Genomic DNA, 20,024 nt, shown 5'->3' with positions numbered 1-20,024 from the left:
GGTAAGATCATCTCGGGCAATCAGAGTGCGTTTATACTAGGTAGGCAGATTGTCGACTGAGCCCTCATTGCTAATGAATGTTTGGACTCTGCGTACAAAGCCGGGTCCAAAGTTCTTCTGTGCAATCTAGACATCGAAAAGGCTTACGACCATGTCGATTGGGATTTTTTGCAGTACATGCTTAGAAGGATGGGTTTCGGTGCAAAATGGAGACAGTGGATGGGTGAATGTATCAGCTCACCTCACTTTTCCATCCTTCTAAACGGCTCTCCCAAAGGTTTCTTCAAAGGCTCGCGTGGCCTGAGGCAGGGCGATCCTCTATCCCCACCTCTATTTTCTATCATTGGAGAGGCTCTTTCCCGAATGCTGAATAATGGAGAAGAGGAAGGTCTCATTAGTGGAATCAGAATTAAAGGCATGCCAAAGGCTATATCTCACATCCAATATGCGGACGATACTCTTATTTTCTGTATGGTGGATCCTGCGCTGGTGGATAACTTACACTCTGTTATTCGGTGCTTCGAGGTGGTGTTGGGTTTGAAAGTGAATTTGGCAAAAACTAAATTATGCGGTATAAATTTACAGCTCAAGGTGTCTGAGTATGCTCAAAAGATGGGCTGCGCAGCAGCTTCCCTCCCTTCCTCCTTTGTTGGCCTCCCTCTATGTATAGGGGCCCCCCCTAAATCTGCGTGGGACAAGGTGATCAATCGTATCGAATCCTATTTGGCCAAATGGAAGTGTCGTTTTCTCTCAAGCGGCGGTCGGCTCACTCTCATAAAGGTGGCCCTATCCAATTTGCCTGTGCACCTCATGTCACTCTTCAGATGCCCTTCTACTATCTTGAAGTCGATCGACAAGCTGAGGCGGGATTTCTTCTGGAACGACAAGTTTGATAAAAGCAAATTTCATCTTGTGAAGTGGAAGCATGTGTGCTGTAGCTTTCAAAATGGGGGAGTAGGCATAAGGGACCTCAAGGCGATGAATGGAGCTCTTTTGGGAAAATGGACTTGGAGACTTGGGACTGAGGATGATAGCTTGTGGAATCAACTAATCAAATACAACTATGTCAGTTCTTTTGGGGGTTGGTGGTCTAAGCCCTCTTCTACCTACAGAGCCTCAGCTATTTGGAGGGGAATTTTGTCAATGAGCAAGCAGGTGCTTCAAGGAGTCATATTCGATCCAGGGAAGGGAGATCGAGTTCGGTTTTGGGAAGACACCTGGCTGGGAGATGCGCCCCTCAAAGAATAGTATCCTTCTATCTTCCAGCTAGCCCCGACTAACGACATCTCCATCAACAACTGCGTTACAACATCTGGCGAAGATTCAGTGTGGAATGTGAATTGCAGAAGGCACTTACAGGATTGGGATGCCTCCGATTATGTTCATCTCCTACAAAATCTTCAGAGTATCAAGCTGGATCCTTCTTCTGCTGATCGTATAAAATGGAGATGGGATAAATTGGGTGCGTTCTCTGTCAAGTCTTTGTATCAGCAGCTATCCTCCTCCCCTACCACGCTTTATCCTCCGTCTTCCCTCATATGGAGATGTGGGGCTCCCCCAAAATTTCTGGTGTTTGGCTGGCTAGTGGGGCACACAAAAATTTTGACGATTGTAATCTAAGAAAAAGGGGATTGCCGTTGGTCAACATCTGCTTATGTTGCATGAAGGACGAGGAATCTATCAATCACCTCCTTCTCCACTGTCCATTCATTGCGCCTGTGTGGGCGCACTTTTTGCATTGCTTCAGGATAAGCTGGTGTAATCCGGGTTCAGTTGATCTTCTCCTCCACGCCTGGTATGGGGTCAGCCTGGGCAAGCAGCTAAAGCGGCTATGGAGGATGTCGATTCTCGCAATTTGGTAGGCCGTTTGGATAGAAAGAAACAGCAGATGCTTCGATAACATATCTCATCCGGTGAACAGTATTATCGCTTTTGCTAAGCATTTGCTCGTTGAGTGGGAAGCTTCTCACGATAGTTTCAGAAATTTTGATTTCTTCTTTTTATCTGTGCTGTAAGGTCCACCTTCTTGGTGGACCGTCTCTATTGCTGGGTCCAGCTTTGTTCTTTGTTTTCTGTTTGTTTTCTTTTCTCTCTTTCCTGTCTTGTTTTTCTTTCCTTCTTTGAATTTTAGTGATCTTTCAAAAAAAAATAATCGTAATCTCTCTCTCGTTTTCTCTGTCTCTTTGTTTGTCTGTCTTGGTGCTGCCACTCCAGTTAGATCCATCCACGAGAACTTTGCTAGGGCAACAAGGAGATTTGGCAACCCTCTCACTAGTGCCATTTCCCAAATGAAGTCCTTCATCTGGAAGATTTTAAAGTGATACAAGGATGCCCTTTCAGTGAGTTGGGGTATGAACTTGGGTTTTTCTTTTGATGGACATTTGAAGAGCCAAAGAATACATTTTCAATATTGGCAAGGAGATCTATTTGGGGGACGTCATTTGAAGTAGGCAAGTTAAGAAAATAAAAGTTAAGTAGAGAGGTGTGTGTTGTTTAAGCTCGGTGAACTATGATAGGTGGGTGCTTTTCAAGGTCATTATTCCTTGTCCCACGGATTTACCCTTAGAAAAGGAAAGGGATGTGGGGGGAGATCTTTGTACTAGCCATTTTTCTTTAATAAAGTTTTGGAGTTTGAAACTTTGATGAGTATGAAAGATTCTTCAACCCCACCACCAAAAAAAAAAAAAAGAAGAAGAAGAAGAAGAAGAAAATAAAAAGAAAGATTCTTCGAATTGTGTGTGCAAATGATCTGATTGATATCCCTTCTAATTGTGGGATTAGACGTAGCCATACTAGGAAACTTCCCCCAAAAAAAAAAAAAAGAAAAAAAAAGAAAAAAGAAGAAGAAAATAAAAAGAAAGATTCTTCGAATTGTGCGTGCAAATGATCTTATTGATATCCCTTCTAATTGTGGGATTAGACATAGCCATACTAGGAAACTTTGGCAAAGTGATTGAGAAAAGACTTGAGACATTAGATGAATATATCAGAAAATCAATTTGGTTTCATAACAGGGAGGTGTGCCACTGAAGCTATTTTCCTACTTAGCCAATTGATGGAGAAATAGGCGATCTCCACACGGTCCTTTTTTTTATTTTTATTTTTACATAAAGAGCATATGATAGGGTCCGTAAAGAGTTAATTTGGTGGTTGTTGGTAAAGGAATGAGTTTTAAGAGGATCTATTGACATGATTAAGGATATGTATGAGGGAGTAGTAACAAATGTGAAGACCACATGAGAGTTTTTGATTATTGTAGGTTGGCACTAGGGGTTGACATTGAGCTCTTACCTTCTTGCATTGGTTATGGACGAGTTAATGATGCATTTGGAGGAAGAGATCCCATTGTGTATGTTGTTGCAGATGACGTAGTTTTGATTGACAAGACAAGGAATATCATGAACACGACGCTAGAGCTTTAAAATATAAATGATTTGTTAGTTGGACTAACATAGGGTATATGGAGGCAATTTTAGTAATAGTAGGAGTGGAAACAAGGACTTAGTTAAGGTTGTTGGCTAAGAATATACCAAAATGACCACTTTTCATATCTTGTGTTGATCAGTGTTTGTAGTATTGTGTTATCACAAACCAACGATACGTTACACCTCCAGAGTATCTAAAATCCAGGGTGTTAGTCAAAATATTGCAATTTATTGCGTGATATCACAATGTATTGCAGTTATTGCAATATATCTCACCTTCCTCCTCCTCCTCCTCCTCTTCTTCTTTTTCCCCTTTAATATTGACGATCACTGTTTTCAGTAGCGCTGTAGTGTAGTGAAAACGCTATGTAGTGTACGCAAGTAGCGTAACTCCTTGGCAGCGTAAGCTACAGGGTAGGTAGCATAAGATACAATGCATGTAGCGTAACGTAGATAGCGTAAGCTACTTGAAATCTCATTTTTTAAATTGTGTTTTCTATGTTAGTTTAACACCCATTTTAAAATGGTGATGACTTATATCTACGACACATGGCACTACATTAAACTAATTCGGTCCAAATTGTGGTCCATATCGTGGATAGAGCACTTAGATCAATCTGGACTATCCAAATTGTGTTCTATACCATGAATTTGTGATGTTTTAATAAAAAAGAAGTCACACTTAGAGATGTCTAAAGGCAGAGAGAGAGAGAGAGAGAGAGAGAGAGAGAGAGATTTTGCATGGAAATAAGTGGTTGATGATCCATATTTGTTGTCAATAACTCATAGAAATTATGCATTTTGTAAAATTTATCATATTTTCTATTATTTTAATTAAAAAATATTAAGGATTGTGTAGCTTATGCTACATGCTATAGAGGGCCAAACGCCACGTTATACAATACATGCTATTTAAAACACTGCTGACAATATCTATCGATATCGACATATACATCGGCATCATTTGGGAGTTGAGGTTGGGGGAGGAAAAACCTAAAAAACTCCATTTTTTTTTTCTTTCCTCTTCTAAACACATATAAAGTGGATTTCTGTCCATAATTTTGAATCATTTTGAAGAAAAACTTCTTCTAGCTGGAATCAAGATCAAAGCCGATTTGGGGCCAGTTTCGATTCAGTGAGTATTTTCGCATTTTAATCAAATTTTTTTTTTTATTGGTTTAAATCATATCAAATCAGTGCCAAATGGTTAGAAATGCACGATTCTTCATGTTTTGCATGGAAGGATTTCAACTTTTGATTTTGAGATTGAGGGCAGCGCTACATGTGCCCTCCCCAGATCCATATCAGCCACAGACTATGATGATTACGCTACCCACAGATGGGCTTACTGGTTTAGTTCAAATGGGATGAGTACTAACGTTATGTCGGATAGTATCTTCGCTAGTGCCATTCTTCTATGACTTGGGTACAATACTGTTGATTTGTGGAGCGACAATATTATTCCCAGGCCTGTTGAGATGAAGACAATGATTTTGAGCTACCGCGTAGCTCTTTGTGGGTTTGAGCACAACCACCCACATCATTCACAAGTATATTTCTAAATTTCTACTTATTTTGCTTTTAGATGTGTTGGCTGTGCTTCCATAAATGTCTTCTTATATTTTTGAATTATATGAATTGACTTTGAATATAGTTGCATACTTGCATTAGTTTAGTCAGATAATGCATAGCTTAGGACCTTGATGCGGGGGCATCTTGGTGTGATTCCAAGGATGCATTGTATCTCCACGCTAGGGTGAAGTGGCCCATGAGGTGGGGTTTGTGAGATGCAGAATGGCCATGAGGTTGGGCCCACTGTGGGACCGTGCGATTTGGGGACCCATGCAAAGCGGGGGTTGCCCATGGGGAGGTCTCGCCTTGGTTTGCCTAGGAGGGCCTCCACTACATATAGGGATAAATAGGTCCTTCCCCATCAGCTTTGGAGCTTTTGGTGCACTGGTTGGTTGTCCACTATCAAAATGGTATTGGAGCGGGAGCCCAGTGTTCGAGTCTCCTCACCGGCGTGGGTGGATGATGCGAGGGCATCTTGGTGTGATTCCAAGGATGCACCATATCTCCACGTTGGGGTGGGGTGGTCTACAAGTTGGGGTCTATGAGATGCAGAATGGCCATGAGGTGGGGCCCACTATGGGACTGTGCGATTGGAGGACCCGTGCGAGGCGGGGGTTGCCCACAGGGAGGTCTCGCCTGGGTTTGCCTAGGAGGGTTGCATGTAGGGATAAACCGGTCCTTCCTCATCAGCTTTGGAGCTTTTGGTGCGCTGGTCAGCTGTCCTCTATCAAAATGGTATAAATTTGATGTAGGACGCGTGATCTAAGCTAGATATAATGTAAGGAAATTATAGATGGATTGAAGAGCAATTCAAAGTATAAGATATACTAACCTACCACAAATCTAAGAAATCAAATAAAGAATAAAATTCAGATTTCAATCTAAATCATAATCCCACAATAAACTAAATCATATAAAACATGAAATTTCAAAGGATCACTGGAAGGTATAACTTCCCCCTTGAGCATAGGTTTAGGTTTAATTCAAAGGGGTTGATTTAGCCTTTCTAGGGTTAGGTATATGGGAATCTAGGTTTTTATATGGAATTGAGGATTAGGGTTTCGTAGGGAATTGGGGATTATGGTTTTAGGCTAGGATTTATGAAATAGGAAGATGGATTGAAGAAAGGGAAGAAAACATAGAGAAGGGGCTGACTGTACAATAGTACGGCCTTGTCCATACGTGGAGGGGCTGATGGTGATGGGTTAGGTTTGGTGGAGTGAGGAATAAGAAAGGATGGGTTTGGGGAAGTGGGTTTAGGTTTAGAAGGAAAGAGTAGAGGGATTTAGGGTTTTGAGAAGAAAAGAAGGATTTTATAAGAAGGTGAGAAGGACAAGAGAAAATTCATTTTCAAAGAATAACAAAGAGGATACATTTGGCTTCACAACTAGGCTTCACACCTAGGCTTCACACCATCAATCTACTTTCACGATATTTTCTATCTCAAAACAAGAGAGCTATATATATATATATATATATATATATATATAATTTCAAAATAGTCAATAATGGGCTAGGCCTAGATGCCCAAGCTTTTTATAGTCTTAAAATGGACTTTTTACAAAAAAAAAGGCACTCTCAGATGATAATCCTCACATTAAGGCGCTTAATGATGAATTGTTACAAAAAGGCGCTCTCAGATGAAAATCCTCTCATTAAGACGCTCAATGAAAGAAAACTTGTTCATAACTCCCTAATCTCAACTAAATATCAAAATAAATCCAACATGAATAATCAACTAAATAAAAGAAATAAATCTAAGCATACTAAAGTCTACGATCAATGTGAGGTTCACAATGATCCAATTATCCGATTAAAACGTCCTCGAGATCCAACCATCTGATAGATGAGTCCTCGCAATCCAGTGGTCCAAACTCCTCAATAAGCAACCCACATGCATCTTCCTAGTGTAGAGTCTTTGAAGATGCACAATCATGTATGTGGGGTCTTCGATGTGGCCCACCTGGGCCCATGTAGTGGTCACCAAGCCAAAGTGAAATTGGAGCTAATCTCCTCCTCTGGTATAACCTATAATGTGCTCGAATGTCCTCATCAAACCCTATACAAAGGAAACTTATTATGTGCACCTATTTTTTGTGATGTTTGATTTAATAAAAGTGTGTATTGATGCCTTTTTTTAAACGATCCCTGAAGTTTCATTGAAAATTTCAACTAATTTTCCAATATTTCCCCCTGTTTCCCAAAAAGTGTGATAAATTACGCAATAAAACTAATATACCCCATGTGATAACCGATATGTATCCTTATCCCAAGTGTGCAATATATAATGAGATAATGAAAAAAAAAACATTGGGGTTGAGAATTCATAAGAGCATAGAGATTGAGAAGGATACCCCTAGAATTCAAGTTGGGTAGAAGAAATGGAATTGTGCCTTTGGAGTTTTATGTGATCATCCTTTATGAGGCAAAATGTTGGAAAGTTAATGATACAAAAAACATTGGGGTTGATAATTCATAAGAGCATAGAGATTGAGAAAGATACCCCCAAAATTCAAGTTGGGTAGAAGAAATGGAATTGTGCCTTTGGAGTTTTATGTGATCATCCTTTATGAGGCAAAATGTTGGAAAGTTAAAAAGCAACATGTTTGAAGGATGAACAATTGAACATAGCTATGGATGCGTGGCAAGAGGAAGGATATACATAGAAATGAATGCATTCAAGGGAACTTAGGAGTAGCACCAATAGATAATAAGATGAAAAGTAGAGTAAGATGGTTTTGTCATGTGCAACGAAGACCAAGAATTGTGTCTGGTTAGGGAGTTGGTTCAAGTTGAAGGCTCTAAGGGCTTGTTTGGGAGCTTGTATTTGGAATGCAGTAGAATCCAAGTCACAATTATACCTGAATCAAGGTGATTTGAATCCTTAGTTGTGTTAGGCAACTTGTAATTGGAATGGATTGAAATTTTGTAATATATTTATAGGAACTTGAATTTGATTACTAAATCAACTGTAATATCCCAAATTAGTGTATGTGATTGGACAAAATGATTGTAATTAGCCCATTGAAAGATATACTTTGGAAAAAAAAATGATGAAATTCCGTGTCTCAGGTGGGTGACAAGCATAAGGATCACAAACGAGTGATTTGCCAACGTTTTTTGATTGTTGATTTACATGGCCAATGCTTACACAATTTGGATCATTCTATTGATGTGACTGTAGTGATGCAACTTGTAATTGGATTGGTTTGTGGTATCATCACCGTGGTATGTGTATAATGGATGAGTAGCCTAGCAATACCTTTGTTATATGAGCAACTCTCCTGCCTTTAAAAAGGCAGTAAAAAAAGGCATTTCACTCCCTTTTTTTTTTTTTTTTTAAAGGAATCATTTCATTCCAAGTACACTGGAATCACAACAAAACAACGAGATTTCAAAACACACCAACGTTGTGTATTTCATTTGCCTCCGAATCCATGCTGCCAAATGACTTTTGGAAACCAAATGCACTTAAATACACCCAAACCAGTGTTGCCAAACGACCCTTAAAAGGGCAGGGGAAGGCCCAAAAGGATATGGGTTGAATGGTGGAGGCAACAAGAAAAAGACATGATGATGACCTATCTGCTTAAATGAGGATACGGTCTATGATGGAGTGGAATGGCGTCACTAGATTTTGTTTAGATGACCCCAATTACTTGGGAAAAGGCTTTGACGACGACAATGATGATAAATGGAACTCTAAAAGGCTTCTCTTGCGCTTCACGGAGTTTTTGCTAAGGTGATCCTATTTCTTCATTTCTCCTTACCATCATCATTGAAGGAGTGAGTAGATGATTTTTTAGTCCCTAGAGTTGGCTTTATTTGTTGTTTTTTGTTGAATTTGTGGGATTATAAGGTGGAGATGATGAAAGAACTTCATGGTGTGTTTTCTTTCTTCGTATTGTGGAGAGGCACATTTTGGTTCGTTTGAGATTTTCTCATAAAAGAGTTTTTTTAAAGGTAATTGGGCATTCTAGTGATCTTAAATAACCAGTCTAGTTTGAGGGGTCTTGGGCAGTGATGTGCACCCCACATGAGTAGAAGTGTTTTGATGAACCGCAATAACTAATGAAGCCATCACAATGAATATATTTAGAAAAGAAAGGATATGCTTGTTTCCAATATTCACAACATGTGGTTGAAGGAGAAAAGCACATATTCTCTTGTTTGGTGGGGTTATAGTCTGTGCGTGCACACAACGTTTGGTGAATAATGCCATGAGATGAAAGATATGGGTTAAAATAATGAAATACATATTCCCCATCATTGTCTGAACACAGAATATACACTTAAGTATTAAATGCATCAAATAGAAAAGTTTATCACTTCTTTTGTCTATACAAGGAAGAAACGACACCCTTTGATGGTTGCTTAACTCACAAGCTTCACTCTTAACGTAGGCACATATGACAATGACGGAACAAGACTCTTTAAATTACATATGACAATGACGGAACAAGACTCTTTAAATTACATATGACAACAACGGGACAAGACTCTTTAAACTACTTAACAAAGGGCGACCCAACCTAAAATGCCACTGATGAGGGAGATTTGTTCACAATACAGCTCCAGTTATTCCATTGTCGAGGTAATAGAGTCCATTTACCTCTTATCCTCCAACTATCATCCTCCTCGTCGTTAGATCCTGAAATTTACAATAGGAGGGATAAAATGTGACAAAACCGTTCAAGGATTTGGTTAGCTTACTCACTGATAACAAGCTTAAAGGAAATTTAGGAATATAAAGTACTGACGATAATGAAAGAGATGGGGTGGGGCGAGTATTACCCAACTTGGACACACGGGTTAACGTACCATTTGCTAATGTCACAGAGGAAATGGATGAAGACTTGATTGACCGAGACAACGCATTGTCCTTACTAGTTGTCTTTGATCGAAAGGTTTATAGGCAATAACCTAAGGAACACTCCTAGAAGATGTAAAACCAATTATACCCGACTTAAGATGAGTAGTTGTGGAGGACTCCTATGCGACAACACATTGTACTTTGGTCGGGGGCGACTCAGTGCGATGACTCGTGGAGAGATCCGGAAAGTTTTCGGTCAAGTCCTTCCATGACATTGTTGGAGCTCATCGAGGAGAGTCGTATTCGAATGTTAAGGTGCATACCTTCTTCCTACGGCCTTATGGTGCATGTTCCAAGGTGGCAACTTTTGCGTGGCTAGTGGGGTGGAACAAAGTATAAACTATAGATAGTTTACGCAAGAGGGGCGTGTTTATTATCAACGCATGTCCCCTTTGCTTGAATGATGAGGAGTCAATGGGCCACTTATTTATGCATTTTGATTTCTCTAGGGAGGTCTGGGCTTTTGTTCTTCAGTATTTCAGTGTTGCTTGGGTCTTCCCGAAGTCCGTTGAGGGGTTTTTTACGCTTTTGCATGGAGGGGGTCTTGGTAGATAAGTTATTAGGGAATGGAGGCTGTTTCTCACAGCAGGCTTGTGGTCCATTCGGAAGGCTAGAAACCTCAAATGCTTTAGGGATGTCCTCAACAATCTCATTGGGGTGTTTTGTTCTGCTAGATCTCTCTTCTTTCAGTGGAGGGAGTCTCCCGCAGCCCGTGTTCAGGGTGAGGGGTGGGGTTCTTGGTTTTGTTTATGGAGGTTCTTTTGTTTGCTTTCTGTTTCGTTTGAATTCTTTATGCTTTGCCTCCTTTTAATAAATTATCGTCCTTCAAAAAAAAAGAAAAAAGGGTAGCAGTAGAATTGTAGATTTGTAGTTGGTATTGTTTTCATTGTTGGTAGTACTATTACAGGCTTACTCTATCTACTAATCTAAATCCAATAATCTCTGTCGAATTGTTGAATTGTGTATATTATTTATTTTATTAATCTGTTGCACAAATTAATGATGATGATAGTTCAATAGTTGATAGATATCATATTAATAACATATCATATTAGTTTATGACATACAAACAATTTATAGCCAAAAGAGACAACATCGCATGCACAACTTACAACAGCAAACAACATTCTTACCAAAGAATGATTTGATATATCATTGGATACATGTTAAAACCATAGAAACAGATAGATTCTTGGATATCCCAAAATTTCCTCCCCCCTGCCAAAAGAGTTACGGGCCGATATGGGACCGATACCGATATGCAACGCCACATCACATACATGTTTTTGGTTTATAATTTTTTTTGTTACAGCCCGATATTGATATGCTGCCGAAACCGATATTCAGAACCATGAATACTGGGTAGGTTCACTTGGTTCTCCATTGGTATTCATCCATATCAGGATTTACAGGCTGGGCGTATGGTAAATTGTAATTGAGGGTGTTTTTCTGACTTTTCCAGTGGTTGTCCTCCCAATTTTCTCCGTGGAGATTAGCTGATATTTTGGAAGAAATCTAGGATAGAGTTGCTAATATGAATGATACTTTTTTAGAGGTGTAGAGGGAAGCTAGTGCGGTTACTGATAAGCTGGCTAGGAAAGGGTTCATTGTTCTTCAATTTGATTGTGCAATGATGTGTGGTTGTTCTGTTGTCAATGTGGTAGACAATATTTTGTGGTAGTGCAGTTCTTTGGCTTCACCCTCCCTCTCTATCCTCCCCAGTTGTCAATGTGGTAGACAATATTTCGTTAGACGGTGGCATGTATTTGTAGTGGTTGGTTTTTGTTCCTCTCTTGATTCTGTATCTTTTTTATTTGCTCTAGTCATAGAGGTGTTTGATATAAAAAATGTATTGTTTCTTCTTGCAGCGAAGAACCTCATTCTTGCAGGTGTCAAATCTGTCACTTTGCATGATGAAGGGACAGTTGAGCTGTGGGACTTATCCAGCAATTTTTATTTCTCGGAGGATGATGTAGGGAAGAACCGGGCGCTTGCTTGTGTTCATAAGCTGCAAGAGCTCAACAGCGCTGTGGTGATATCAACCTTAGCGACAGAGTTATTGAAGGAACAACTCTCTGGTTTCCAGGTCTGTTATTTGTGATAATTATACTTTTAAATCTCTTTACATGCGTACTATACTGTTTCATCTTTTGTTAATTGGATTTTTGGCAGTTCCCAAATTCTTCGTTTGCTTGTAAGCTTTTCAGCATAGATTAGTAAATAGGTGCTAGCTTTATCAAGGATGTCTTTTTCTAATCAATAAAGTCTTGGTGGCTCCATCCACCTTCACCAAAAAAGAGAAGGTTAGCCTTTTCTAAGAGGGTGTTTGATGTTACTTGCCGACAATCTGGTGTAGTTAAGAACAGGCCACAATCCATTCTTTCAAAGTATAAACCCTAGAAGGCACAAGGGATCTAAAGTTTAGGCTTTCTCCGCTGTTTAAAGTGTTGTTGACGTCTTATTGTGGTCCCTCTATGGTCGATTGGCTGTAGAAATGCTTTGAAATTAGGAGCAGCCACCCTTCAAAATCAGTGGAAATTGCTGCGTTAGATTTTGCATATGGCCATATGTTGGGAGGTATGGAAGGAAAGATACAACAGATTTTTGAAGACAGTCGCCCTTTTATGTCTTCAGTTTGGGAATCCAGGGTAGAGTAACTATGGGGTCTGGTCCGAGACGATAAAGGTTCAGTGAACCTTTTTCAGGGCTGGCAGGTTGGGGCAATGCAGTGAAAAGGGCCAAGCTTTTGGGCCCCATCATTGTCGAAGGAGACACCATCGACTCTTATGTCCTGGCCTCGAAAAGGTGGAGACAAACCTTGATGTAAGACACATGATTTAATGTTAGTATGCAACATGGAGATTATGAGTCCGTAAGTAATTCAATTAACAAAAGATGCTAACCCACCAAGTAATTAAGAGTAAAAAATATAAAATAAAATTTGATTTAACTTAAATTACATGCCCACATGCTACGAAATCACATAAATCAATTAAAACTAGGCTCGATGGAAGGATAGAACTTCCAATTTAGCATAGGCACGTTCCACACTCAAGGGATATATTTGTAGGTTTTATAATTAGGGTTAGTATTGAGAAAATCTGAAATTTGGTAAATTAAGGTTCATGGGAATTGGGGATTTTAGAATTAGGGTTTTTTGAAATTGGAGAAAAGAGGAAATTGAAGAGCTAGGGTTTAGAAGGTTGTAATGAAAGGGAAAAGAGAAAGACGAGAAGAAGAAGAAAAAGAATACCTTTCGCAGAAGAGAGAGCAATGATGTATCTTGGGGAATCTACCACCAAATAAGCTTCTACCCTTCTACAATTTAATTGGAAGGGAAGGTTTCTCAAAAAATCCTAGAAAATAAGGAGGAAAATTCCTTCACACAAGAGAACTCTCTTATTCCTTTTTTTTTTTCCTTCTCAAATCTCAACTAGGGTTGGAACTTCACCCCTTCTGTGCTTTTATAATTAAAAATTCAGAATTAAAAATCTAGCATAATAACAACTATGCCACTCAAGTGAAGTGGCCCACCATCCATAATCCAAAATAAGAAAACTAAAACATTTGTTATCAATCTCAACCATCAAATAACTCGTAAAAATAACAAAAAAATAAAAATAAAGAAAGCAAGATCAAAGTCCAACGGGTCCAGATCTAAAAAGATTTGGTGGCCGATGGCATGATCGACAAGATCCAAGGGTCAGATCGACACAAAATAGAAATCCTATGACTAAAATGATCTCCTAAGCAGCCCACATGCATCATCCCAAAGTGGGGTCTTCCTGATGCACGTCCAATGCATGTGGGGTCTTCAAAATGGCTCGGCATTCCCCATCTGGACTCAATTTCTCATTCACAAAGAAAGCTGCGCTGATGTGGGTGGTTGTTTCCATCTCTGGTACACTCGAGTAGGTCCTCTGATGTCCCCATCAAACCTGGGAAGCTCTCTTTTGTTTTTTCTGAGATTCAACTCCTAGGCACTGAGAGCACTGGAGCATTTCACAGTGTGTATGTGTTTGTGAAATGGACTGATTTGATTTGTTTTGTTGTAACACGTTGATTAGAAGTCATGAATTTTCTAGTTTTCCTATACATGCTCCTGTCACCTGTCATTTTTAGAATTGCCACTTCCTGCTCCTACACTTGAATTTCACCCACGTAGTTCAATCAAGGTGTCTTCCATGACGTGTAATACAATACCTTGTCTCTATGCCAATACTGATGTTTTCATGGCAAAGTTATGTAGAACAACAGAAATTCATTTCTCATCATTCATGCATCAGCAAGATGATGAGGGCCTGCAAACCGGCATAGGAAGCCCGCATTGAGTCACAAATCACTCCTCCCTGCACCCAAATCTTTGGATTTCGGAACTAACAACCTATCTGTATTCATCTTTGAAGTGCAAAAATCTGTGTAGCCTGGCTCAATCAAGGCCTCTCTCTCACTCATCCCCCACAAAAAAAACACGTGGACACAGTTATTTTAGAAGTGGATCAGACTGTGCACTCCATCTTGGTTCAAGTGGAATCTGGGCAGACAAGATTGCTAGTACGTGAAAACTGTTATTAGGTGCTGAACTGGATGGGCATGCCAGTTTCTTTTCGGGCTCTGGCTTCTGCTGTACAAGCTGGTTCCCCTAACTGTTGGTTTCGTATAGGTCAATAGTGACGAAGCACGTCAGTAGACGTGTGGAAGTCCATTGCTAATTTGAAGCCCAATATTTAGGAAGGGCTTTCCTTCGACCTTGGTAACGGATTCTGTAAGTGCTCTATTTGTCAATTAGCGTGAGTTGTGAGTCATGGAGTCCGGAGAGCCCCATTGAAGCACCTTTGTTGAAGATCTTCTCTAATCATGAAGCATCTTCAGTTCCCTTGAACCGCAACCTTGGTGTGATATGCCTTTGAAAGTGCCGTGGTTCGGGTCAGGGTAGGTGAATCCTAACTTATGATGACGAGTCTTTAAGGATAGAGTTATGATTCTTAAGGACAAGCATTCAATGCTTTCTAGCACCAAGGATTTGCCATTAAGGATGGGTGCTATAGCATTAATAAATGCTGGAGTTAATTTTTCAATATGAGCTTTGAATGGTCAATGAATGTCTTTAACACAAGGATTGAATGATGAATTCCATGAGGGAAGAGAACTTGAGAGAAAGGTTTTTAGCTAGGGTATCACACACTCACAAGGCTCTCTCTATTTCTCACCAATTTGCAAAGAAACTCCTCCATGGTTTAAGTAGAGGTGTTTGCAATGATTAAAAAATGGGCAGAAATCTGTTAGCTTTGATTGCATTGAAGCTCCCTTCGATGGCATTGTGAGAAAGTCTGGTTTTTACTTGAAAGGTTGTTGGACAGTTTAAGGGTCTTTACTCGATATCATTGAGTGTCCTTCGATGCCATCGAGGTGACCCTTCGATGTCATGGAAGGTCCCTCGATGCCTAGAGAAAATTTGAGATTTGTTCATGAGCTTGCTAGACAATTTGATTGCATCTACTCGATGTCATCGAGTGGTCTTTGATGCCATCGAGGTTAACCTTCGATGTCATTGAAGGTTCCTTGATGCCATCGAGAAAATCAAATATTTGTTCATGAGCTTGCTGGATAGTTAGGGTCTCTACTCAATGTCATCGAGTGGTCCTTGATGCCATCGAGAAAGTCAGATAAAATTGTCAATCTTTGCTAGTCATATATGAAGTTTCTACTCTGTCATCGAGCGGTCTTCAATGCCATTGAAGACCCCTCGATAAATGGTTGATGGCATTGAAACAGTTTGAATTTTGAAGTTTTGTTTTAAACTATTTTCTTCCCATGACCATGTACTAGCTTATAAGGGAATGGCTTTTCCTATTGGGTTTGGGCCGAAGGCCCAAGATTGAGAATGCTCTTTGTGTAGAGGGATTAAAGCATGACCTCTTAAGCATATTTTAGATTTGTGACAAAGAACATTCGGTAAGATTCTCAGAAGAAATGTGCGAGATCTCGGACTCTATAGGCAAACTGATTATGAGAGTCTTCGCACCGGTGATAATTGTTATGTTATTGAGAGTAGTGGAGAACCTGCCTCTCCAGTTGTATGCCACATGGCTCGAGATAATGAAACTGAACTTTGGCATCGAAGACTCGGCCATGTCCACTATAGTCATCTGTCTCACCTGAGCTCCAAAAATCTGATAAGGGGTCTTCCTAAGATTGGGAAAAGCCTAGAATTGCCTATGGGGACTGTAAAAAAGGAAAACAAATTAAGGTCGCCCACAAAAAGACAACTTCTATGGCAACATCTAAGCCTCTCGAGCTTTTACACATGGACCTTGTTGATCCTACCAGAGTACAGAGTAAGGGCGGTAATAGACATTTCTTAATAGTTGTGGATGATTATTCCAGGTTCACCTAGGTCGCCTTCTTGAGAGAAAAATCAGATACATTTGATGAATTCAAGAAGCTTGTAAGGCGGCTCCAAAATGAAAAATGGTTCATGATAGAATCCATAGTGATAATGGTGGAGAATTTGAAAATGGCCGATTCCAAAGATTCTGCTAAGATTTTGGAATCGAGCATGAATTCTTAGCACCTATAACACCTAAGCAAAATGGAGTAGCTGAGAGGAAGAATAGGGTGCTTCAGGAAATGGCCTCAGTCACGTTGAATAGCAAAGATTTATCAAAAAGTTTCTAGGCCGAAGCTGTAAGCAGAACCTGCAATACAATCAATAGAGTTTATTTAAGAGCATGGCTAAATAAAATGACATATGAATTGTGGCATGGAAAGCCACCTCGTGTCAAGTATTTCAAAATCTTTGGTAGTAAATGCTACATTCTCAAAGACCATGAAAACTTGGGCAAGTTTGACCCTAAGAGGGACGACAAAATCTTTTTAGGATACTCATTGAATAGTCGAGCATATAGGGTTGACAATCTTAGGACTCTAGTCATTCAAGAATCAGTCAATGTGGTTGTTGATGACCAACCCACTGGCAACTCTGGTCCTGATATTGATATGGATGAAGATAAGGGTCCAAGCAAGATAGGTAAATCTAATGAAAAACCCTCCAAGAGTGTCTCAGCCTTTGGTTGACCTTACGGTTATCAAGGATCATCTCCTCAATCAAATCATTGGAGATCCTAGTACCGGTGTGAAAACCAGAAGACAACTTGAGACCATAAACAATCATATTTGCTTCACCTCCAAAATGGAACTAAAGAATGTTGTAGAAGCTCCACAAGATGATTTTTGGATACAGGCTATGCAAGAAGAGCTACAACAATTCCAAAGGATTGAGGTGTGGCAATTAGTTCCTAGGCCACAAAATACCAATATCATCGGAACCAAGTGGATTTACAAGAACAAATCCGATGAATCTGGCAATGTTGTTAGGAAAAAAGCTAGGCTGGTTGCGCAGGGCTTCTCTCATATTGAGGGAATTGATTTTGACGAGACATTTGCTCCTGTTGCGTGACTTGAGTCTATTAGAATCCTCATGTCCATAGCATGCACTGTACAATTTAAATTATTTCAAATGGATGTGAAAAGTGCATTCTTGAATGGTATACTTGAGGAAGAAGTTTATGAAGAACAACCAAAGGGGTTTGTTGATCCCAAATATCCTAATCAAGTATACAGGCTAAGGAAAACACTATATGCTCTTAAACAAGCCCCTCATGCATGGTACGAATGGTTGACTCAATTTTTGATCGACCACAAATTCTCTAGGGGTAGTGTGGATAAAACACTTTGTTCAAAAGACTAGGGATTCCATTCTCATTGCTCAGATTTATGTGGATGACGGTCTTTGGTTCCACATGTGAGGAGATGGCTCGTCAGTTTGCCCACTTGACGTAATTAGAATTTGAGTTGAGCATGGTGGAAGAACTGAATTTTTTCTTAGGTTTATAGGTCAAGCAACTCAAGAATGGCATTCTTGTGAGTTAGACCAAGTATGCGAAAGAATTGGTAAAAAGTTTTGGACTTGAGTCTGGTCATACTCATCACACGCTAATGAGTACCACACTGAAGTTATCTAAAGATATATCTGTAAAAAGTGTAGATCAACACCTGTGCCGAAGCATGATAGGCAGCCTCCTTTATCTCACAGCTAGTTAGCCTAATATAGCATTTAGTGTAGGAGCATGTGCTGGGTTTCAGGCTGACCTTAAAGAGTCGCATCTAAGTGCTGTGAAAAGAATCATTTGATATGTAGCTGGGACTATGGATTTTGGCATGTGGTACTCGTTTGACACCTCAAGAACAATTGCCGGGTACTCAGATACCGATTGGACTGGAAATATGGATGATAGGAAATCGACTAGCGGCGGGTGCTTTTACATTGGAAATTGCTTAGTGTCATGGCATAGTAAAAAAACATAACTCCATCTCTTTATCCATCGCCGAAGTCGAATACATTGCAACAGGTAGTTGTTGCGCCCAACTTCTATGGATGACAAATGTTGACGGATTACGGAATTAAACAAGCTACAATGACACTATTTTGTGACAATACAAGTGCCATCAATATATCCAAGAATTCTGTTCAACATTTTAGGTCTAAACACAGAGATATCCGGCACCATTTTATTCGAGAGCTCGTTGAGGAGCATATCATCTCACTGGATTATGTGCCTACTGAAAGGCAATTGGCTGATATATTAACAAAACCCCTAGACGCAAATCGATTTGGAGATCTCCAAAAGCCCATCAGGGTGTGTGCATCATAGTTATCCATCAGCTTTCTAAGTATTATTGGTAAATTTGAGGATTCAAAGCCTCAATTTCTTGTGTATACTTGAGTGTGTATACTCGAGCTCTAATTTTAGACCTTGATTAACTGTTTTCATTTCCCTTAGTTCAGTTTCTAGGTCTTTGTTCTTTTTTGTTAATTCAGCCAAGTCGCTTTCATGAGAGGCGTTTTCCATGGCATAGTTGGCATTATATCTGGTGAGTTCTTCAATCTCATTAGCCAACCGTTTCTTATCAACCTTGGCTTCTTCAAGTTCCATGCTCAATTGTTTATTTTCGGTCTTAGCCTGACCAAGCTTTCTAAGAACTTCCAAGCTTTCAGTGTAAAATTGGTCATAGGCTTCTTGTAGACCGGTATTGTCAACTTCTTCCTCTTCTTCATCTGAAGAAGACTTTTCTTCCATATGCTCATCCTTGTTTCCTTTGTCCCTTGCCTCTGGGACATCTATGGTGGTGGAGGTCATAAGTATTCTCAATGAGCCTTGGTCTCCATCACTTTGGGATTCATCTGAGTTTGAGTTTGAATCCTTTGAGTCGTACCATGTGGCAGCCATTGCATTCCCTTTGGATTTGTTTTTAGTGGGACATTCAGAAGCAAGGTGACCATGCCCTCTACAATTGTAGCACTGGGGATCTTTTTACCGTTTGCATAACCTTACTTGTTTGGCAATTTTGGCATATTTCTTCTCATTTTTGTAGAAGGTTTTTCCTTGGTTCTTATTGAAGATTTTTTTGAAACGTTTGGCCGACAATGCCATTTCTTCATCTTTATCACTGTCTTCCTTAGATTCATGTCTCTTTTGTGAGGCTTTTATAACAGTGTTTTTGGACTTTGTGAGAGTTTTGAAATGTAGTTCATATGTTTGTAGGGAACCTAATAGTTCTACTATCATATCGTCAATGTTCTTACATTCCTCTATGGTTGTGACTTTGGAGGAGAATTGCTCCGGTAGTGATCTCAGGATTTACCTACAAATGTGGTATCAGGGCGTTTTCTCCTAACCCCCACATGGAGTTACATATGTCACTTAGTTTGGTGTAAAACTCCATAAATATCTCATGCTCCTCCATATTCATGTTTCAAATTGAGTTGTAAGGAGCTGGAGTGTAGAGCACTTGACTGTGCTTGTCCCTTCATGGGTGGTTTCCAATAAATCCCATGCTTTTTTAGTAGTTTCACACATGCAAATTTGTTTAAATTCTTCTTGGGCCACAACACAGTAAATTGCATTCAATGCTCTTGCATCACAGTTGGACCCGGTTTTATCATAATCGGTCCAAACTGTTTGAGGTTTGGGTCTTGAGGTGGCAGCACCATCGTTAGATACTATTTGTTTCATTGGTGCCTGCCACCCATTTTCAATTGTCCCAAACTGCATGATCTAGGGTTCTAAGAAAAATACACATTCTAGCTTTCT

At 39.8% G+C, this 20,024-nt stretch overlaps 1 protein-coding gene across 4 annotated transcripts in view; it reads left to right on the top strand.

Moving 5' to 3' along the window:
* LOC131223647 (ubiquitin-activating enzyme E1 2-like) overlaps nucleotides 1-20,024 on the top strand; it is a 52,182-nt gene that overhangs the window by 17,897 nt on the left and 14,261 nt on the right. For all 4 annotated transcript variants that reach the window (XM_058219100.1, XM_058219101.1, XM_058219102.1 and 1 more), the window contains one exon: nucleotides 11,739-11,956. In XM_058219100.1, coding sequence (XP_058075083.1) covers nucleotides 11,739-11,956 — 218 coding nt within the window. The remainder of the gene's footprint in view (nucleotides 1-11,738; nucleotides 11,957-20,024) is intronic.

The sequence above is a fragment of the Magnolia sinica genome, chromosome 13 (genome assembly GCF_029962835.1).
Source record: "Magnolia sinica isolate HGM2019 chromosome 13, MsV1, whole genome shotgun sequence".
Lineage (NCBI taxonomy): Eukaryota > Viridiplantae > Streptophyta > Magnoliopsida > Magnoliales > Magnoliaceae > Magnolia > Magnolia sinica.
The sequence above is the reverse complement of the archived record's forward strand: the minus strand, read 5'-3'. Positions and strand labels throughout refer to the sequence as shown.